Source organism: Phoca vitulina, unplaced genomic scaffold, assembly GCF_004348235.1.
Source record: "Phoca vitulina isolate PV1807 unplaced genomic scaffold, GSC_HSeal_1.0 scaffold32, whole genome shotgun sequence".
NCBI classification, from domain to species: domain Eukaryota; kingdom Metazoa; phylum Chordata; class Mammalia; order Carnivora; family Phocidae; genus Phoca; species Phoca vitulina.
The window spans coordinates 7,194,478-7,212,613 of NW_022589735.1; the positions used below are offsets into that span (position 1 = coordinate 7,194,478).

General features: G+C 39.4%; 1 protein-coding gene across 3 annotated transcripts in view; it reads left to right on the forward strand.

The window, feature by feature from the left end:
- The window catches only part of AFF4 (AF4/FMR2 family member 4), an 89,005-nt gene that overhangs the window by 62,618 nt on the left and 8,251 nt on the right, over positions 1-18,136 (forward strand). For all 3 annotated transcript variants that reach the window (XM_032425464.1, XM_032425463.1, XM_032425465.1), the window contains 13 exons: positions 168-222; positions 667-704; positions 1,132-1,294; positions 1,963-2,880; positions 6,522-6,610; positions 7,219-7,459; positions 11,840-11,934; positions 12,534-12,597; positions 12,714-12,850; positions 13,103-13,174; positions 14,549-14,642; positions 15,650-15,693; positions 17,135-17,355. In XM_032425464.1, coding sequence (XP_032281355.1) covers positions 168-222; positions 667-704; positions 1,132-1,294; positions 1,963-2,880; positions 6,522-6,610; positions 7,219-7,459; positions 11,840-11,934; positions 12,534-12,597; positions 12,714-12,850; positions 13,103-13,174; positions 14,549-14,642; positions 15,650-15,693; positions 17,135-17,355 — 2,231 coding nt within the window. The remainder of the gene's footprint in view (positions 1-167; positions 223-666; positions 705-1,131; positions 1,295-1,962; positions 2,881-6,521; positions 6,611-7,218; positions 7,460-11,839; positions 11,935-12,533; positions 12,598-12,713; positions 12,851-13,102; positions 13,175-14,548; positions 14,643-15,649; positions 15,694-17,134; positions 17,356-18,136) is intronic.

Sequence of the window (18,136 nt, forward strand, 5' to 3'; positions counted from 1 at the left end):
TGTGAAGCACACCAGAGTAAGACTTACTGGTTCTTTTCTTTGTTTTTTAATTAAATCTATGGCTACCACCATGATTATTTCTAGAATGATTCATAGATATTTAATACTCTGGTGTGCCATGATACACTGTTACAGAATTACTAATTCTTTCTGCCTTTTCCCTCTAGTATGTTAAAAGATGACTTAAAACTAAGCAGCAGTGAAGACAGCGATGGGGAGCAGGTGTGTCTACTGCTTTATGAATTTGCCAGTATCATACAGTATTGGTTTGCATTGTATTTTATAAGAATTAGAATTGAATGATACATATATGATTCATTTATTTAAAATAAGTTCTTTACTGCTTTTTAACAGTGGAATGTTGTCATGTTCTGCTCTGTGTTTAAAACTCCTTCTTTTTAAAAATTGGCTTTTCCTTACTACTTTTCATGGATCAGAGTGTACTCATGAAACGTGAGATTGTTGACAAGAAAAACTTTTTAACAAAGCTTTTCGTCTTAGCCTGGCAGTTATTCTTTAGGTAACAACAGTGTGTCCTAAGTGTTAGGTGAACATTGATGCATACATTAGAGCTGCTAGTGTTCTGTGAAGAATTCAAATATTGTTCACATTAAGCAGATAGAGTGCTATTTATTCATTCACATTTCCTCTCATGTTTTACTTTAGGATTGTGATAAGACAATGCCAAGGAGTACACCAGGAAGGTACGCATCCTTTTATTTTTTGTTTTATTTGGAGGGGTGGGGGTCACTTGATAGCATTGTAGTAATATAATAATCGGCCTTATAAAGTAAATATTGTTGTAATGGCGATTGTACAACCTTGTAAATTAACTAAAAATCATTGAATTGTACACTTAACATGGGTGAATTCTGTGGTATGTAAATTATACCTCAGTAGAACTGTTTTTAAAAGGTAAGTGCTAATGGCTGAGGAGCATATTAGAAACTTTTTTTTTTTTAAGGAAGTATTTCAGTTATAAATGACGTTCTGGATTCATAGAACTATAACAGCATAACAAACAGTAAACATTTTAAATAAAGTTGGTTGTCAGATTTGGGTGTTTTCCTGCTGTCACTGTAAAAAACAAAAAAACATTTTCGGTCATTTATATGTTTTATCTCTTTTTAGTAACTCTGAACCTTCACACCATAATAGCGAAGGAGCTGATAACTCCAGGGACGATTCTAGCAGCCACAGTGGATCTGAAAGCAGCTCTGGATCTGACTCAGAGAGTGAAAGTAGCTCCAGTGACAGCGAGGCAAATGAGCCGTCCCAGAGTGCATCTCCTGAGGTGAGACGGAGGCAGGGGTATCTTCCGTAGGCCTCGCACGGCCCCTGGTGATGGCCAGTTAAGACCTGTTTCCAGTATAAAAGGCGAAGGGAAAGAAGGTTAAGAAATTGAACTGTGTATCTTGGAGGAAGCTTAGATACTTGAGTTTCCTTGTTACTTGAACAAACATTCAGTCTAGATTAGGAATTACTTGAGGTCATATTTCAGGTCCCTAAAATACTGGATTGGTTTAGTTTGGGCTTTCTTTTTATATCTCAGCATGGTAATTCATGTTATATAGTTACTGTGACTAAAAGGATTCCTATATTATATAATTTTTACTGTAGGTTGATAAAATATGGTTGAAAATCTCTATCAGTACCTACATCACTTGTTTACTTTTTGGAATTAAGCATAGCCATGGTCATTTGTAATTTTACCTTTGAAGTTGGGTTCCTGACAGGAATCTTTAATGTTTAAAGGCCGTTGTAACATCAGGCTTATCTTCTCATTCAAGGGATGAGAGCTCTGAGAGCCAATAGTCAGCCCTTTGCTTAGTTCAGTCAGAACTCTGAACAGCAAATGCCTTTGTGGTCTTAGACGTTGTGCTTTTTCCTCTTCCTTGAGATTGTTAAGGAGGGAGAAAGCTTCAGGATTGACAAAAGCATATTTATTTCTCCGTTTTTCAGCCTGAACCACCACCAACAAACAAATGGCAACTTGATAATTGGTTGAATAAAGTGAACCCACATAAAGTGTCACCAGCTTCTTCTGTGGACAGTAACATCCCATCATCTCAAGGCTATAAAAAGGAAGGCCGAGAACAGGGCACCGGGAATAGCTACCCTGATCCAGGCGGACCTAAAGAAACGAGTTCTGCTACTCCTGGACGAGACTCCAAAACTGTCCAAAAGGGATCAGAAAGTGGGCGAGGGAGGCAGAAGTCCCCTGCACAGAGTGACAGCACAACACAGAGGAGAACTGTAGGCAAAAAACAACCCAAAAAGGCTGAGAAGGCAGCCGCTGAAGAGCCCCGGGGAGGCCTGAAGATAGAAAGCGAAACCCCTGTGGACATGGCTACCAGCATGCCCTCCAGCAGACATAAAGCAGCCACCAAAGGCTCCAGGAAACCCAATATTAAAAAGGAGTCCAAATCTTCCCCTCGACCTTCTGCAGAGAAAAAGAAATATAAGTCAACGAGTAAATCTTCCCAGAAATCAAGGGAAATCATAGAAACAGATACCTCATCCTCAGATTCGGATGAAAGCGAGAGCCTTCCTCCTTCCTCACAAACTCCTAAGTACCCTGAGAGTAACAGGACTCCCGTGAAGCCCTCCTCAGTGGAGGAAGAAGATAGCTTTTTTCGGCAACGAATGTTCTCTCCTATGGAAGAGAAGGAACTTCTTTCACCCCTCAGTGAGCCTGATGACAGGTATCCACTTATTGTGAAGATTGACCTGAATCTCTTGACTAGAATACCAGGAAAGCCTTACAAAGAAACAGAGCCACCCAAGGGGGAAAAGAAAAATGTGCCAGAAAAGCACACAAGAGAGGCTCAGAAACAAGCCTCAGAAAAAGTTTCCAACAAAGGCAAAAGGAAACATAAGGTTTGTAAAGAGTTTTTGTTGTTTTGTTTTTAAACATCAGAACCTGAAATGCCGTGGATATCTCAGTAAGCCAGAAAATACCTGGTTGAGTCACAGCTATGAGAGAACATAGAGGTTGAGCCCGAGACCCAGGGGAGGCTACAGACCAGCCTCTTGAGGACCACTGAGCCTCTGCCTGTCTCCTTTAGTTTCTGATCCAGTAAGAAATGAGCCAGTGCTTCTGCTCATCCCAGGACCCCGGGATCATGACCTGAGCCGAAGGCAGACGCTTAACCATCTGAGCCTCCCAGGTGCCCCTGACTCACCAGTTTTGACACATCCTTAGGAACATCACCAGTCCTCTGTACATATCTGTGCCTCAACTTTTTTCCCTTTTCAAACACCCATGTCTGCAAGTTCAGGACTAAACACATCTGCTCACACATGGCCAGCTCTTGTCTTTAAATTCATCTGGGATAATTTTTTTTTTTTAAGATTTTATTTATTTATTTGACAGAGAGAGAGAGACAGCGGGAGAGGGAACACAAGCAGGGGGAGTGGGAGAGGGAGAAGCAGGCCTCCTGCTGTGCGGGGAGCCCGACGCGGGGCTCGATCCCAGAACCCTGGGATCATGACCCGAGCCGAAGGCAGACACTTAACAACTGAGCCACCCAGGCACCCCTCATCTGGGATAATTTGAATTTAGAGGTGAAGCTTGGTATATATTCAAGGTCAGCCTTTTTAGACCCAGGAGATGTGAAAACCCACAGATATCTATGATTGGAGGATAATGGACATATCTAATGAAAAGAGCTGAACAACTGACATGTATAGACAGAGATTCTTTGGGAAAAAGAGCTTGATCTTTCAGCTCTAGTGAAAAATTTGTAGAGGAAAGTAAATTTTAATGATTTGTATTGAAGAATAATATGCTTTCTCCTGATACCTATGTGTGAATAAGATTGTATAACACCAAAGAGGTGAGCAGGTGGACAGATAGGTACCAGAATAGTTGTACCAGGTAGAGTCAGAGCAAAACCCCAATCCCAGCTGACCTTGAGAATCGCACATCAGAGGATAGGAAGAATAAAACATTTCTTAAAATGAAGTGAGCTGGGGGCGCCTGGGTGGCTCAGTCATTAAGCGTCTGCCTTCAGCTCAGGTCATGGTCCCAGGGTCCTGGGATCGAGCCCCACATCAGGCTCTCTGCTCGGCGGGAAGCCTGCTTCTCTCTCTCCCACTCCCCCTGCTTATGTTCCCTCTCTCGCTGTGTCTCTCTCTGTCAAATAAATCTTTAAAAAAAAAAAAAATGAAGTGAGCTAGAGGTCTTTCCTCTTTTTCTTAAGGCCACAGTACAATGTGCAGACGATGATGTGTAGAATAAACCCCCCCCCTTTTTTTGACTCTTCAAAAACTGAAGATATTTAGAAATTTGAATTTACAGAAAACTGAAGCTTACTACTTTCAGTGTTATAGCTAGTGAGTTTCCATTATTGTAGTATAGGGAAGTTTTTTCGACTGCTAAGTTTAGGGCTACTGGCCCCTATAGAGCTACCATCTCAGATTGCTGGACTTTGTTACAGGATTTAATTCATAGAATTACATGAAGTAAGAGCTTATATATGATGGACTCTGCTCTTTAGAAAAACTAAGGTGCTTATGGAATTAAGAATTGGTCCTTTTGTGCTTGAAAAGTATTACATATTCTTTATAAGATTTTGTATAATATGGAAATACAATATAGAATGCCCTTTTTACTCTTTTGTTTAAAAATTGTACAATATATATAACTTAAAATAGAAAATCCCCTTCTTCTAAAAGAATTGCACCTTACTTCTCCCCTTCTCCACATTTCACTGGCATGTTTTATTCCTCCTGAGTTTTTTTATGTCAACACGTGAAAGTCAGATTTTGATTTTATAAAATCAGAATCAAGTCCGGAAACTTGGAATGATTTTTGAGATTCATGGCTTTGGTAAAATTGTCAGGGACAGTTCTTGAAGATGAAGCAGATGGTACTGAGAGGAGTCTCAACCAAGGGTAATGAAGGATGTAGATTCTTTTGTCTCATGTTTTTATGTGTCCACTTTCAATCATTTGTGTAGGGAACAGATTCTTTTGTTATGGCAGAATGTTTTGGATTCTTGGGCCCCAATATTTAAAGCAATAGGAAAACTTAGAATCAGGAAGGTAGCTTTGGCAATTACAGACAGGCTCATAGCTTTTGTTTCAGCAAAACATTTTTCACAATCATTAGGCTTGGCTATAATAAAAAATATGGACAGTAACAAGCAAAGATGGAGGAGTTAGAATTTTCATACAGTGCTGGTGGGAATATAAAATGAGGTAGCTGCTTTGGAACGCAGTTTTGGCAGTTCTTCAAAAAGTTAAACACAGTGTTACTGTGTGACCCAGCAATTCCTCTCCATTCCACTTAGGTATATACCCTAGAGAAATGAAAATATGTTTACACAAAGACTTAGACTTGAATGTCCACAGCAGTATTATTTATATTAGCCGAAAAGTGGAGACAACCCATATGGTCATTAACTGATGAATGGATAAATAAAATGTGGTATATGCATACAATGGAATACATTCAGCTATAACCACGAATGAAATCCTGATACATGCTACAGCGTCAGTGAACCTGAAAAATATTATACTAAGTGAAGGGAACCAGACACAAAAGGCCGCAAATGTGATTCCATTTATATGAACTGTCTAGAATAGGCAGATCCATAAAGACAAAATATATAGATTAGTGATTACTAGAGTCTGGAGTGGAGGGAATGGGGGGAATGCCTGCTGAAGGGTCCAGGGTGTCTTTGAGATGATGAGAATGTTCTAGAATTGTTTGTGGTAATGGTTGTACACCTCTGTGAATATACTAAAAGTCATTGAATTGTGAACTTTTAGAGTGGATTTTATCGTATATGAATTATATCTTTTTTTTTTAAGATTTTATTTATTTATTTGACCGAGAGAGACACAGTGAGGGAGGGAACACAACGCAGGGAGAGTGGGAGAGGGAGAAGCAGGCTCTCCGCAGAGCAGGGAGCCCGATGTGGGGCTCAGTCCCAGGGCCCTGGGATCATGACCTGAGCCGACGGCAGATGTCTAACGACTGAGCCACCCAGGCGCCCCTATATGAATTATATCTTAATTTTAATTTCACAGCCCCCCCAAAGTCATTAGGATGAAAAGATGTCACCTAAAAGACTGTAGGAAATGTGCTTCAGTGTTTGGGCTCTGTTTATCTAAAATAGGAGACTTCTGGGGCGCCTGGGTGGCTCAGTCATTAAGCGTCTGCCTTCGGCTCAGGTCATGATCCCAGGGTCCTGGGATCGAGCCCCACATCAAGCTCCCTGCTCCGCGGAAAGCCTGCTTCTCCCTCTCCCACTCCCCCTGCTTGTGTTCCCTCTCTCGCTGTGTCTCTGTCAAATAAATAAATAAAATCTTTAAAATAAAATAAAATAGACTTCTTCTCAGCCTTGAAACTCCGTTCACTGAACATTGTTTAAATGAATTATTTCACTTCACATTTATTTTCTTTCTGAAACTAATCAGGGATGAATTAGTAAGGGTGACTCCTGCTGGAAACTGAACTAAGATGAATAAAAATCAAACGTAGTAGTTGCTTTTTTCTATTTTTCATCCAGAACGAAGATGATACCCGAGCCAATGACAGCAAGAAACCCAAAACGGAGGACAAGAATTCAGCAGGTCACAAGCCATCCAGCAACAGAGAGTACGTCCCCAAAACATGTTACATGTGTGTTAATATGTGTATGTCATTTGCCATTGGGTACTTTCTAATGTGCTCTTAGATTGTTCCTTTCAGTGAACATATGTCATATCCATGTATATGTGTACATATACCAACTAGTAGAGGAGGGAGCTTTTGCTGTTAGCTAATTGCAATGGAAAGTTTTAAGATTCAGTCTCTTCTTCCCTTCTTCTTTCTGTAGTGGAGTAGGGTTGAGTACAGGATAAGAATTAAAGTTTTACCATTTTCTGGCTAGATGACAAGCTTATCTGTATCTGGCAAGAGACCGGTTTCTAACTTAGGAACTTCATATCTTCATCATTCATCTTCTCATTTATGTAACCAGTATTTATTGAATACTTGTGTGGCAGGCCAACATTTAGGCACTGGGTATACATACAGCCAGAGGGTGGAAAACAGGTAAGAGGCCTGTCCTTATGAAATGTACACTCTTGTAGAAATCATGTGTCCTGATACTTAAATAGGGAGAAACAAATTTGTCTTGAAAGCAGGCAGAAAGAAATAGAAAAAAATCCATCACCACCATATGACTGTGTTGGAGAAATGAAGGCATTTGTTTGATTTGGCAGGTCATCTAAGCAAAGTGCTGCAAAAGAAAAGGATTTGTTGCCTTCTCCCGCGGGGCCCGTTCCTTCAAAAGATCCAAAAACAGAGCATGGCTCTCGGAAGAGGACTATTAGTCAGTCGTCTTCTTTAAAGTCAAGTAATAATAGCAACAAGGAGAATGGTGGCAGCAGCAAAAACAGTTCCTCCACATCAAAGCAGAAGAAGACTGAAGGGAAGACTTCCAGTAGCTCTAAGGAGGTCAAGGTAAGGCGTTGGGGGTCTGAGCCTTTTGAAAAGCAATCTCATTGCCATAGGAATTCTCTAAGGTGACATTGTGCTTTGACGATCTTGTAAATCTCTCATTAAATTTATAGGCCTGTGCATTTTTACTCTCAGAATGTCATAATCTTGATAATAAACATAGGCAGTTGATCTGAGACCATGAAGGCAGTACTTCACCTGGCCACGTGCATATTAATTAAGACAGAAACCCATAATTGGGAAAGTTGGTTTTGGAAGAAAGTAGTCGATTATGATCTAATTATACATCACTCCAGTTCTTATGATTGAGTTGTCTGTGGTTTGAAATTGGCTTTGGATTTTTTAGAATTAGATTTTACAAGCAAGTATATTACATAAAGTGATAAAGCAACCAATCTGGCTTTGATTCATGAAGAAGGGAAAATTCTTTAGCTGAGCTAGTACTGGAACTATTCCTGGAGCATGATCATAATGTAGGGGACTATTCTTCATGTTCATGGGTGGAGAAATGGATCATAGAAGCTTTTTCAAGGCTGCACTTTATTAGACTTTGACCCTCACTTTATTTACCAGGTTATTTGCATTACTTTCTAAACTGTTTTGATCAACGAGCAAACTGACAAAATTAAGAAAATACCTAGATTTTTAAGAATATAATTCACTGGGTTGTTATTTGTGACTTGAGTAAGTGAAGGTTTGAGAGTTGAAAAAATTGACCATTAAAGGTAGTTACTCATGCCTATTAAATGTGGCAATTTAATTAAGTCTTTAAAATTGAGGTGATTTTAATTGTGAACAACGGCTCAAATTGAGATACACAGATGGCTTTTTCTCCAGGTGGACACCCTTCCGTAATAGTTTAGAGAGTTAGTTCTAGTGTTCTTAAGGAACCTGACTGTCCTCTTGGCCTCCTTCACCGTCCAGTTTTGTGTCTACCTGCTAACTGGCTCTTTCTCCATTTTCCATACTTCACCCGTAGGATTTGAGGCCTGAATGCTTATTTCTTGAAACCTCATACCATTCTCCCTTTTCTTAAGATTGATTTATTTGTGGGCACCTGGGTGACTCAGTTGGCTAAGCGTCTGCCTTCAGCTCAGGTCATGATCCCAGGGTCCTGGGATCAAGCCCCATATCAGGCTCCTTGCTCAGCTGGGAGCCTGCTTCTCCTTCTCCCTCTCCCTCTGCCTGCCATTCCCCATGCTTGCGCGCCCGCTCTCTCTCTCTTTCTGTCAAATAAATAAATAAAATCTTTTTAAAAATGTATTTGAGAGAGAGAGAGTGTCTGCCTGAGTTGGGGCAGGGGGAGAATTTCAAGCAAACTCCCCGCTGAGCGCAGAGTACAATTCCGGGCTTGATCCCACGACCCCAAGATCATGACCCGAGCCGAAATCAAGAGTCAGAGGCCTAACTGAGCCACCCAGGCGCCGACCCCCCGCCCCGCCCCACCGCCTTTTTAAATGTAGTCTTTAAGTGAGGTCACCTGTTCATTTGGTTGTGTGATCTCATAGGTAAAACTATGTGGCTCTTCTTTATTGGTTTGTCAGATCCTTGAAAGCAGGGATTTGTATCTTGTTTTTTCTCCATTGTTTAGCTTACTGGGTAATCAGGAAATATTTGTTGGATCAAATGTAGTTATTTGGTACTCTGTTGTTATTGACAGAATATAAAATATAGGCCCTGGCCACTTTGATTTCAAGATCTTAGGGCTTTTAACAGTTGTTAAAATCATTAATGTTAGTCTTGGCAGTTTCCAGTTTAAGCAATTACATACGGGTTGATTAAAGAAGAATCTGTAATTTAGTTGGAAAATACGCTTTTTCTTATTTTAGCTAAAGGAAAATTAGATAATATGGAAAACCAAAATTACATATAATTTCTATTTTATGTTTTTTTACATATTCACTTATATTATCAAATATTTGAAATATGTTGGCATAAAGTTCAGTCTCTTAATATGCTTTTGATATATGTGACATCTCTACTTATGTTTCCCTTTTGTTCTTTATTTTTTTAAAGATTTTATTTATATGAGAGAGAGAGCACATGAGGGGGGGAGGGTCAGAGGGAGAAGCAGACTCCCCACTGAGCAGGGAACCCGATGCAGGACTTGATCCTGGGACTCTAGGATCGTGACCTGAGCCGAAGGCAGTTGCTTAACCAACTGAGCCACCCAGGCGCCCTCCCATTTGTTCTTAATATTAGTTCTCTGTGCCATTTCTCTTTTTCCTTGATCAGTCTCATCAGAGGCTTATTTGTTTTACTTGTCTTTTCAGAAACTAGCCTTTTTGTTGATTCTTTGTGGTTTATTTTTGTTTTCTATTTCATTAATTTATAGTCTTTATGATTTCCTTTCTTTTTATTTTTGCTTTGTTCTGTTTACTGACTTTTAAAAATGGATACTTAGCTCATTAATTTTTAAATTAGTTTTAAGCCTTTTTTTCTTTCTTTTTTTTTTAAGATTTTATTTATTTATTTGACAGGGAACACAAGCAGGGGGAGTGGGAGAGGGAGAAGCAGGCTTCCCGCTGAGCAGGGAGCCCAATGCGGGGCTCGATCCCAGGACCCTGAGATCATGACCTGAGCCGAAGGCAGACGCTTAACGACTGAGCCACGCAGGCGCCCCTTCTTTCCCTGATATAAGCAGTTAAGCTGTATAATTTCCTCTAAATACTGCTTACGTGCATCCTAGAAGATTTGGTGTGTTTTTATAACTCCGTTTAAAATATTTTCTAATTTCCAGGGTGATTTTATCTTTGACCCAAGAGTTACTTAAAAGCATGTTAGTCAATTTCCAAACATACTGAGATTTGCTAGTTGTCTTCTGATTAGTGTTTCTACCTTAACTGCATTGGGGCTGGAAAGTAATCTGCATGGTAGCAGTCTTTTGAAATTTGTTAAGATTTACTTTATGAGAGTATAGTATATGGTAGATTTTGTAATGTTGTGTATTTGCTAGAAAAGAATGTGTATTCTGCATATATTTAGACGGAATCCATGTAATTCAATTAGATTAATCGTGTTTTCAAATCTTTATGCTGATATTTTTGGTCACTTTGTCCTCTTGTTCATTTTTCCACAAACATACAAGATTTGTCTATTTCTTCTTTTAGTTCTGCCGTTCTTTTTTAATTGAGATATACTTGATATATAACATATTAGTTTCAGGTGCACACCATGATTAAATATATGTATATATTGTGAAATGACCACTACAGTAATTTTAGTTCACCTCCTTCACCACGCAATGATTTTACATATCCCATGCATATAATCTTTATGTAAGAAAATGTGTTAAAATACGTAGAAAGTTTTTGAATGTATTTTTAGTAATTTCAATTTTCCTTCAGTAAATCTAAACTTAGGCAATTGTGGAATTATTTAACAAAACATAGAGGGAAAGCTGACCTAGTAATGTTACATTCCATCATAATAGGCAGGAAGCCATTTCAGAAACATGTGAACTTTACCATGAAGAGTGTAGTATTTTCTCAAATCCCAGGGCCTTTATTTTCATTCCTTGAGATAAGCTGTATTGGGTAGAACTGAAAAGCTGTTACCATTTGAGAAAAATGGTTTATGGTTCCTTTTCAGTAGATTTTTAAACACAAGCAGTAAAATTATATATTAATTGGGTTTTTTAATGTTGAAACATCATTTCGTAGGATAAATTCTGCTTACTTACGGTGTTTTATTGTGGGGAAAATGTGTATAGGGAAGCAGTTGGGAAGATAAGCTCACAGTCCCCGCATAAAGGGCTATGTTGAGAGGAGGTAGAATTAAGTTTAAGAAAGTGGCTAGCCTTTTAAAATATGGCAGATCTGGATTTAAAATCCAAATTCCAGGAATGCCACTTGAAAGTTGTTTGAACTTGGGTGAGTTACCCTCCTTGACATTGCTTTTTATTCTGTCCCAAAAGCTGTATACTTCCATAAAGTTGTGGAAGGATTAAGTACCTAGTTAACTTAGTGCCTGGTAAGTAGTAAGCACGTAGTAAGTGTTAGATCTTATTATTGCTGTTTTCATTGACCAGTAATTATCAGTAAATTTTGTCTTAAGCAGTATTCCTATTCTCAGAGTAGGTGGTATCTTCCTTATGTTTTAACTAGTGTCTAGTTCAGTGCCTGGTACATAGTAGACCTCTGCTATTAGAATGAATATTTTTGGTTATATAAAATGGACCTGTTCTGCAAAAAAGGCTTTTACATTCTGAAATTTAAAAATTTTGTAACAAGGAAATTAATTACTGAAGGCAGCGGAATTTTGTTTCCTTTCTACTAGTGGCTCAGAAGATACTTTCAGTTTAATTTTAATCACCTCAGAATTTTCAACATATATACTTTTTCAGCATTATATATTTTCAACATTATATATTTTTCTGGTCAGGAAAAGGCTCCAAATAGCTCCTCTAGCTGTCCTTCATCTACACCAACTCCTGATGCTTCTAAGCCTCGGAGAACAAAGCTTGCCTTTGACGACAGGTGAGAGAAATGGTTTTTTATGCATTGGAGAAATCATTCCAGTCAGCATATAAGAAACTCATTTAGATTCCCATCAGTGATCAGAAGAATTCCTACTTGTGTTGTGCTCCATAGAACATTCAGATTTTAATTTGAAAGGCACCCTCCTAGTCCAAGTATTGTTCCTTTTACCTGACCTCCATGACTCCTGGGGCATGTGAGTGATGGACCTTCAAGTAGAAGCTGACTGCTGCCGGTACCACTGTTTAACATGGGCGCTTTCTCAAATAAGTGAGAGCAAGTGTTGGCGTGTGTCCTGCATTTTGTTAAAAGGCTATTTCTCTTACCCACATTCCATTTATTCCAAATCTTTCAAACAACTTGGGAAAATAAGCATTTAATACTAGGGAGCTTGATTTCTATTTTCCTAAGTAGAAAATTTGTCATGAGTTGGCCAACACAGTTTATGCTCTTAACCCAATAAAAACATTTGTCAGAAAAACTGGAACTGGATGTTTAGTAATGGGTCATTTTCTGAGGGATGCTAGAGACTAAAATGAACAAGTAATATCTTATGAAAATATTTACTATTTTATTTACTATAAAAATTTACATTGCAGAAATTATTCAGCAGACCATTATTTACAAGAAGCAAAAAAACTAAAGCACAATGCCGATGCATTGGTATGTAAACATTCTCACATTTGTTTATGTAATCAAATTAACTTAAATTTTCATTTATTGTTTGTTCCCATAGTACCTCAGTGTATCTCTCATTACCTTTATTCTCCTTTCTTCAGTCTGATAGGTTTGAGAAAGCTGTATACTATCTTGATGCTGTGGTATCTTTCATTGAATGTGGGAATGCATTAGAGAAAAATGCTCAGGAATCCAAATCCCCATTCCCTATGTATTCAGAGACAGTGGAGCTCATCAAGTAAGTGGGAAAACTTGGCTGCCATGTCATTGGCACTATTACTTCCTTGGTTCATCTAGGAAGGGGCTGATACAGCTGTGTACAGTAAAACTGAAGGATCCTAATCCTTTATTGTCCTGGGTTAAGGAGAACTGGATACTTCCGTGGGTATTTTTGCCTTTGTTTAGGTTGGGTTCTAATGTTCTGAGGACTAAAGTCCTAAGATCAAGATGAAGTACTGTGTTTTGTGTCATTTGTTGCTTTAACTCACAGATACACTATGAAGCTAAAGAATTACTTGGCCCCTGACGCTACAGCTGCAGATAAAAGGCTCACGGTACTTTGGTAAGTGTTGTGTTATAGCCTCTGCTAGATGACAGGCTGTTCCCTAAGAAATTATGCTGTTTATGCCCTTCTGAAAGCTATCCTTGAATCGACTTTTCATAACCCAGGCATAAATCTATTTTTGATGGGTAAAGCAGAAAATAAGTCAAAATTCCTACTGAAAGATTTTTAGTTGTTGTCAGTCTCTGATCCATGGTGCTCATGGCAAAAGCCTTGGTAGAGTAGGACTGACCGTAGAACTCCCCATGTCTCACATGGTCCCTTTACCAGGCTCTTCTTTCGGTATCCTCTCTCCTTATTCACATAACCTATACCTTCCCTTAGGGAGCAAATGTTTAGCTTATTCGGAATAAAGAATGTGGCTTGTTGGCTTGGTCCCAGGGAGATATTATCAGATTGTTAAAAATACTTACTTTACCTGGCACTGGCTTTAACAACTAGGAATGTAGCTGTGGATAAACTGACACAGTCTTTTTTGTCGTGGAGTCTAGTATCTAGTGTGAGGAGACACAGATTAATCAAATCGCCACACACGTATATGAATTCAGTACTTTGTGGGTTTTTTTGTTGTTTTTTTTAAAGTTTTTTTTTTTTTATTTATTCATTCGAGACACAGAGATAGAGAGAACATGAGCAGGGGGAGAAGCAGGCCCCCCGCCAAGCAGGGAGCCCGATGTAGGGCTCGATCCCAGGACCCTGGGATCACGACCCGAGCCGAAGGCAGATGCTTAACCATCTGAGCCACCCAGGCACCCTGAATTCAGTACTTTGAAAGGAAAGTATAATAACTCTAAGAGAGTAGAGTGTAGAGACACCCAGTCTTCAGGTAGAGGGAATATGTGCAAGGGCTAGATGGTGGCAAGAAACTGGGAGCTGTCAAGGAACTAACTAAAGCAACTCCTCCAGAGACTGGGGAGAAGTGAAAGTGACTGGGAAGGTAAGCAGTGGCAAGGCTTTTGCGAGCCATAGTATGGCTCCTGTGTGTGGCCTCAGAGTTGTCCTGTGCATAGTTGAGTTTCCTAGTTTTTGTTGTTGAATTTAAGATATTTATAATTTGATCTAGGGATTCTGTTCCTCAGTGATTTCTTTGAATGCATATGTTATAATGACATGTTGGTGTCTTGTGGGTGAGGTTTTGGTTCTTGGATGGTCAACAAATAGGAGACTAGTCCTAAGTGTCTTCCCCTCCTTTGGGTGTGTACCATAATCAGAACACATCTTCCAGTTTTGCCTGGGGGTTAGCGTCGTTGACCTTATGCCACAGTCTGTTCACATGAGCCGGTCCTGTACTCTTGCACAATACAAAAGTTGTCTGTGCAGATGCGGCCGGAGTCTGCTGTGCTGCTAAATAAGCTGCCCTTTTCTGTTGGCTAGCCTGCGATGCCAGTCTTTGCTGTACCTGAGGCTGTTCAAACTGAAGAAAGAAAATGCTCTCAAGTACTCAAAGACACTGACGGAGCACCTGAAGGTAAGTGTGGAAGGGGGGAAGGTCCCTGTCCTAGGAGACAAGGTTTGTCATCTCCTGTCGCAGCCCCACAAGTGCCTCTTCCTGTTTGGCCTGCCACAGCAAGCGAGGAGCTACTGTTGGTGAACTTTCAAATAGAAAGTTTGAAATTTCTTGGAAAGTTTTTTTTTTTAAAGATTTTATTTATTTGCGAGAGAGAGAATGAGAGACAGAGAGCATGAGAGGGAGGAGGGTCAGAGGGAGAAGCAGAGCCCCTGCCGAGCAGGGAGCCCAATGCGGGACTCGATCCCGGGACTCCAGGATCATGACCTGAGCCGAAGGCAGTCGCTTAACCAACTGAGCCACCCAGGCGCCCCGGAAAGTTTTTAAATGTACATATATCTGATTGTAGAATCTATGTAGTCATATGCAGTAGCTCTTACTAATATTTCAGTTGATGTAGCCTCTTTCTATCATGAGACCTAGTTTGTACTTCGCAAATGGCCTTCTGTTTTCACTACCACCCTTCCTTAGACTGTTAAATTAGTTTCCTAAAATGTCTGTGTTTTTTCACCACACCACCACATAAATCTTAAAATCCTGCCCTGGTTCTGAGTTCGAACCCTTCAGTAGCTTGCTGTTGCTTGCCAGGTCAGGTCTAAGCTTCTTACCCTGACCTCAAGTCGAGGTCTCTCTCTTGTTCCTTACCTAAACCTCTGCTCCAGGGAAACTGTATGGGTCACATCTCTTCACAGCCTTTGCACGTAGTATGACACACCTCCTGTCTGTCTGAGTGTTATTCATTCTTTGTCCTTCCATTTAAGTCTTCCAGAACCCCCAGCTCTCACCTAAATAGGGTCTTTCTGTTGCACATTTACACACACACATATTCTCTCGCTCTCATGCTTGTATTTTGGGTTCTTAAATTTGTAAAGCTTCTTAAGGAGCAGTTCTGGCCCAGTATGCTTTTGAATGTTTAGTACTTCAGAAGTAGTGTTTTTTAAATTACGTACGTTTTATTTTTTCCACAGAATTCTTATAATAATTCTCAAGCACCATCACCTGGCTTGGGAAGGTAGGTAAATTTTACTCTATAAAATATTTTTTGTGACAAAATGATTTATTTTTGTGTAAAATCAGAATGGGTAGGGTCCAGTTCCAGAAATGGAAAGATGACAAAAAAAAAAAAAAATTAAAACCATCTCTAATAAAGTATTTTTTAAAGTTTTCATTTTTTCTCTTTATTTTTTACTAAGTTGAAAATATAATGAACACAGTCTTAGGAGGAGTAGACAGAGGACATTTCACCTGTAGAAATCTGAGTTTTTTGACAGCACCCCAGTCCTTCTCAGAGTTTAATAGTTAGTTGGGTTTTTTTTTTTTTTAAAGATTTTTTTATTTATTTTTCAACAGAGAAGGAGAGACAGCGAGAGAGGGAACACAAGCAGGGGGAGTGGGAGAGGGAGAAGCAGGCTTCCCACTGAGCAGGGAGCCCGATGTGGGACTCGATCCCAGGACCCTGGGATCATGACCTGAGCCGAAGGCAGACGCTTAACGACTGAGCCACCCAGGCACCCCAGTTAGTTGGGTTTTTATCATTGAGTTTATCTTTATTTTACTCAAGTCTTGACACTGACAGAAATTAATAACAATGGCGTGATTGGGGTTTCTCCTCCATCCCACATCACCCCCCAGAAGGAGGACAATTACCCTGACAGCTTCTGTTTTGTAATTTTTTTCTGCTCAGGTATTATTTTTATGTTAACTGACTTTCTGTCTTTGCTCTTGTGTATTTTCTGAACCAAATTTATAGTGCTAAAAGTGAAGATAAAAAAATATTCATAACAAATCGCTTTTGTCCCCCCAACTTTTATTTCATTTTCCTTTTTTTTTATGGTGTTGGGCACTTCCACAAATTTTAGTACTGCTGAAATGAACCTCTCAGATTTCAACATGTGTTTCCTAAGAAATATTTAATTGACAGGAAGTTTGAGATAATTGCAGTTGATTGAAAAAGCTGTACCTCTTTGTCAGCTTTGAATAACTTGGTTAAACTAGGAAAGTACCAGAAATAATGGCGTTCAAAATAAAACGATCCTATCTACTACCACAGTCTTCTTGTGTTAAGTTGCAAATTCCTCCCAACTTTCTACAAAACAACTTGAAAAGTACCTAATTACCTGCCAGAATAGATGGAAAGTGTGTGGAGCTGGGAGTGAGGTGATCCAGCTTCTAAGCCTTTGAACTGCTGCTTTCCAGGTGTGTGACTTCCTCAGTTCTTTGCCGTCTTTTGTTCTGTTACCATTCATTAAAACAAAGAGTCCAGATATGATTCGCCATGGGCTTTCGTGAGCTAAGTACTTACTTAGAAGAAATTGTACTTCTCTGGGAACTCTTCCAGTTTAAAAAAAATCTTTAAATTTTAAGAGCCTTCACAGATGAAGAGCCAGTAGAACATTGGTTTCATCACGTTCACCATATTCACATGAATAAGCTTTCTGTTTCCCTCTGTGTAGCAAAGCTGTTGGGATGCCTTCCCCTGTTTCTCCAAAGCTGTCGCCAGGCAATTCCGGAAATTACTCTTCTGGGGCCAGTAGTGCTACAGCAAGTGGTTCTTCAGTGACCATTCCACAGAGGATCCACCAGATGGCAGCAAGCTATGTTCAAGTTACGTCCAACTTCCTCTATGCCACGGAAATTTGGGACCAAGCTGAGCAGCTTTCCAAAGAGCAAAAAGGTAGGAGGGTCTCTGGAGAAACTTGGAAGGACGAAATTGTTAAAAGAGCTTTTATGATCTAGTTAAATAATGTCTGATCTGCATTTAGTTTATTCTGTAGTCTAGAGTGGCCAGTAAAGTTTCCTAATCACCACTGCTTATCAGTCATACTGAATGTACTGAGTTTGGTCAAAAATACCTCTCACTGTACCCGTGACACACACAAAACTAAAAACAGCTTTTGCTCTAGGACATAGGTGCTTTTATTCAGGCACAGTAAGTGCAGCTCCAGTTATGGAAGTAATAAAATACCTGTTCTATTTTAGGATGGTTCACAGTAAATTTGGCTTAGGCATAGGATTACATGCAGACATCTTGTACATATGAGATTTAATATATAAGAAATCACATTCAGGGGCACCTGGCTGGCTCAGAGGAGCGTGTGACTCTTGATCTTGGGGTCATGAGTTCGAGCCCCATGCTGGGTATAGAGATTACTAAAATAAATAAATAAATAAATAAATCTTAAAAAAAAAAAAAAACAACATTCATACTGGATTTTTAGGTGAATTGGAAAACTTGTGTGATAAAGGAGACCACAAAATAAATTAGTTTCTAGCATTCTTCAGTATTAGGTTATTTGAAGCTTTGTACCTTAAGTTTGTTATTGCCCAAACTAAGAACATTGATAATTACAAAGTATTTAAAGATCCTAGGGAAGAATCCCTATATTGTACACCTGAAATAAATATAACACTATATGTTAACTATACTGGGTTTTATTTTATTTATTTTTTTAAAG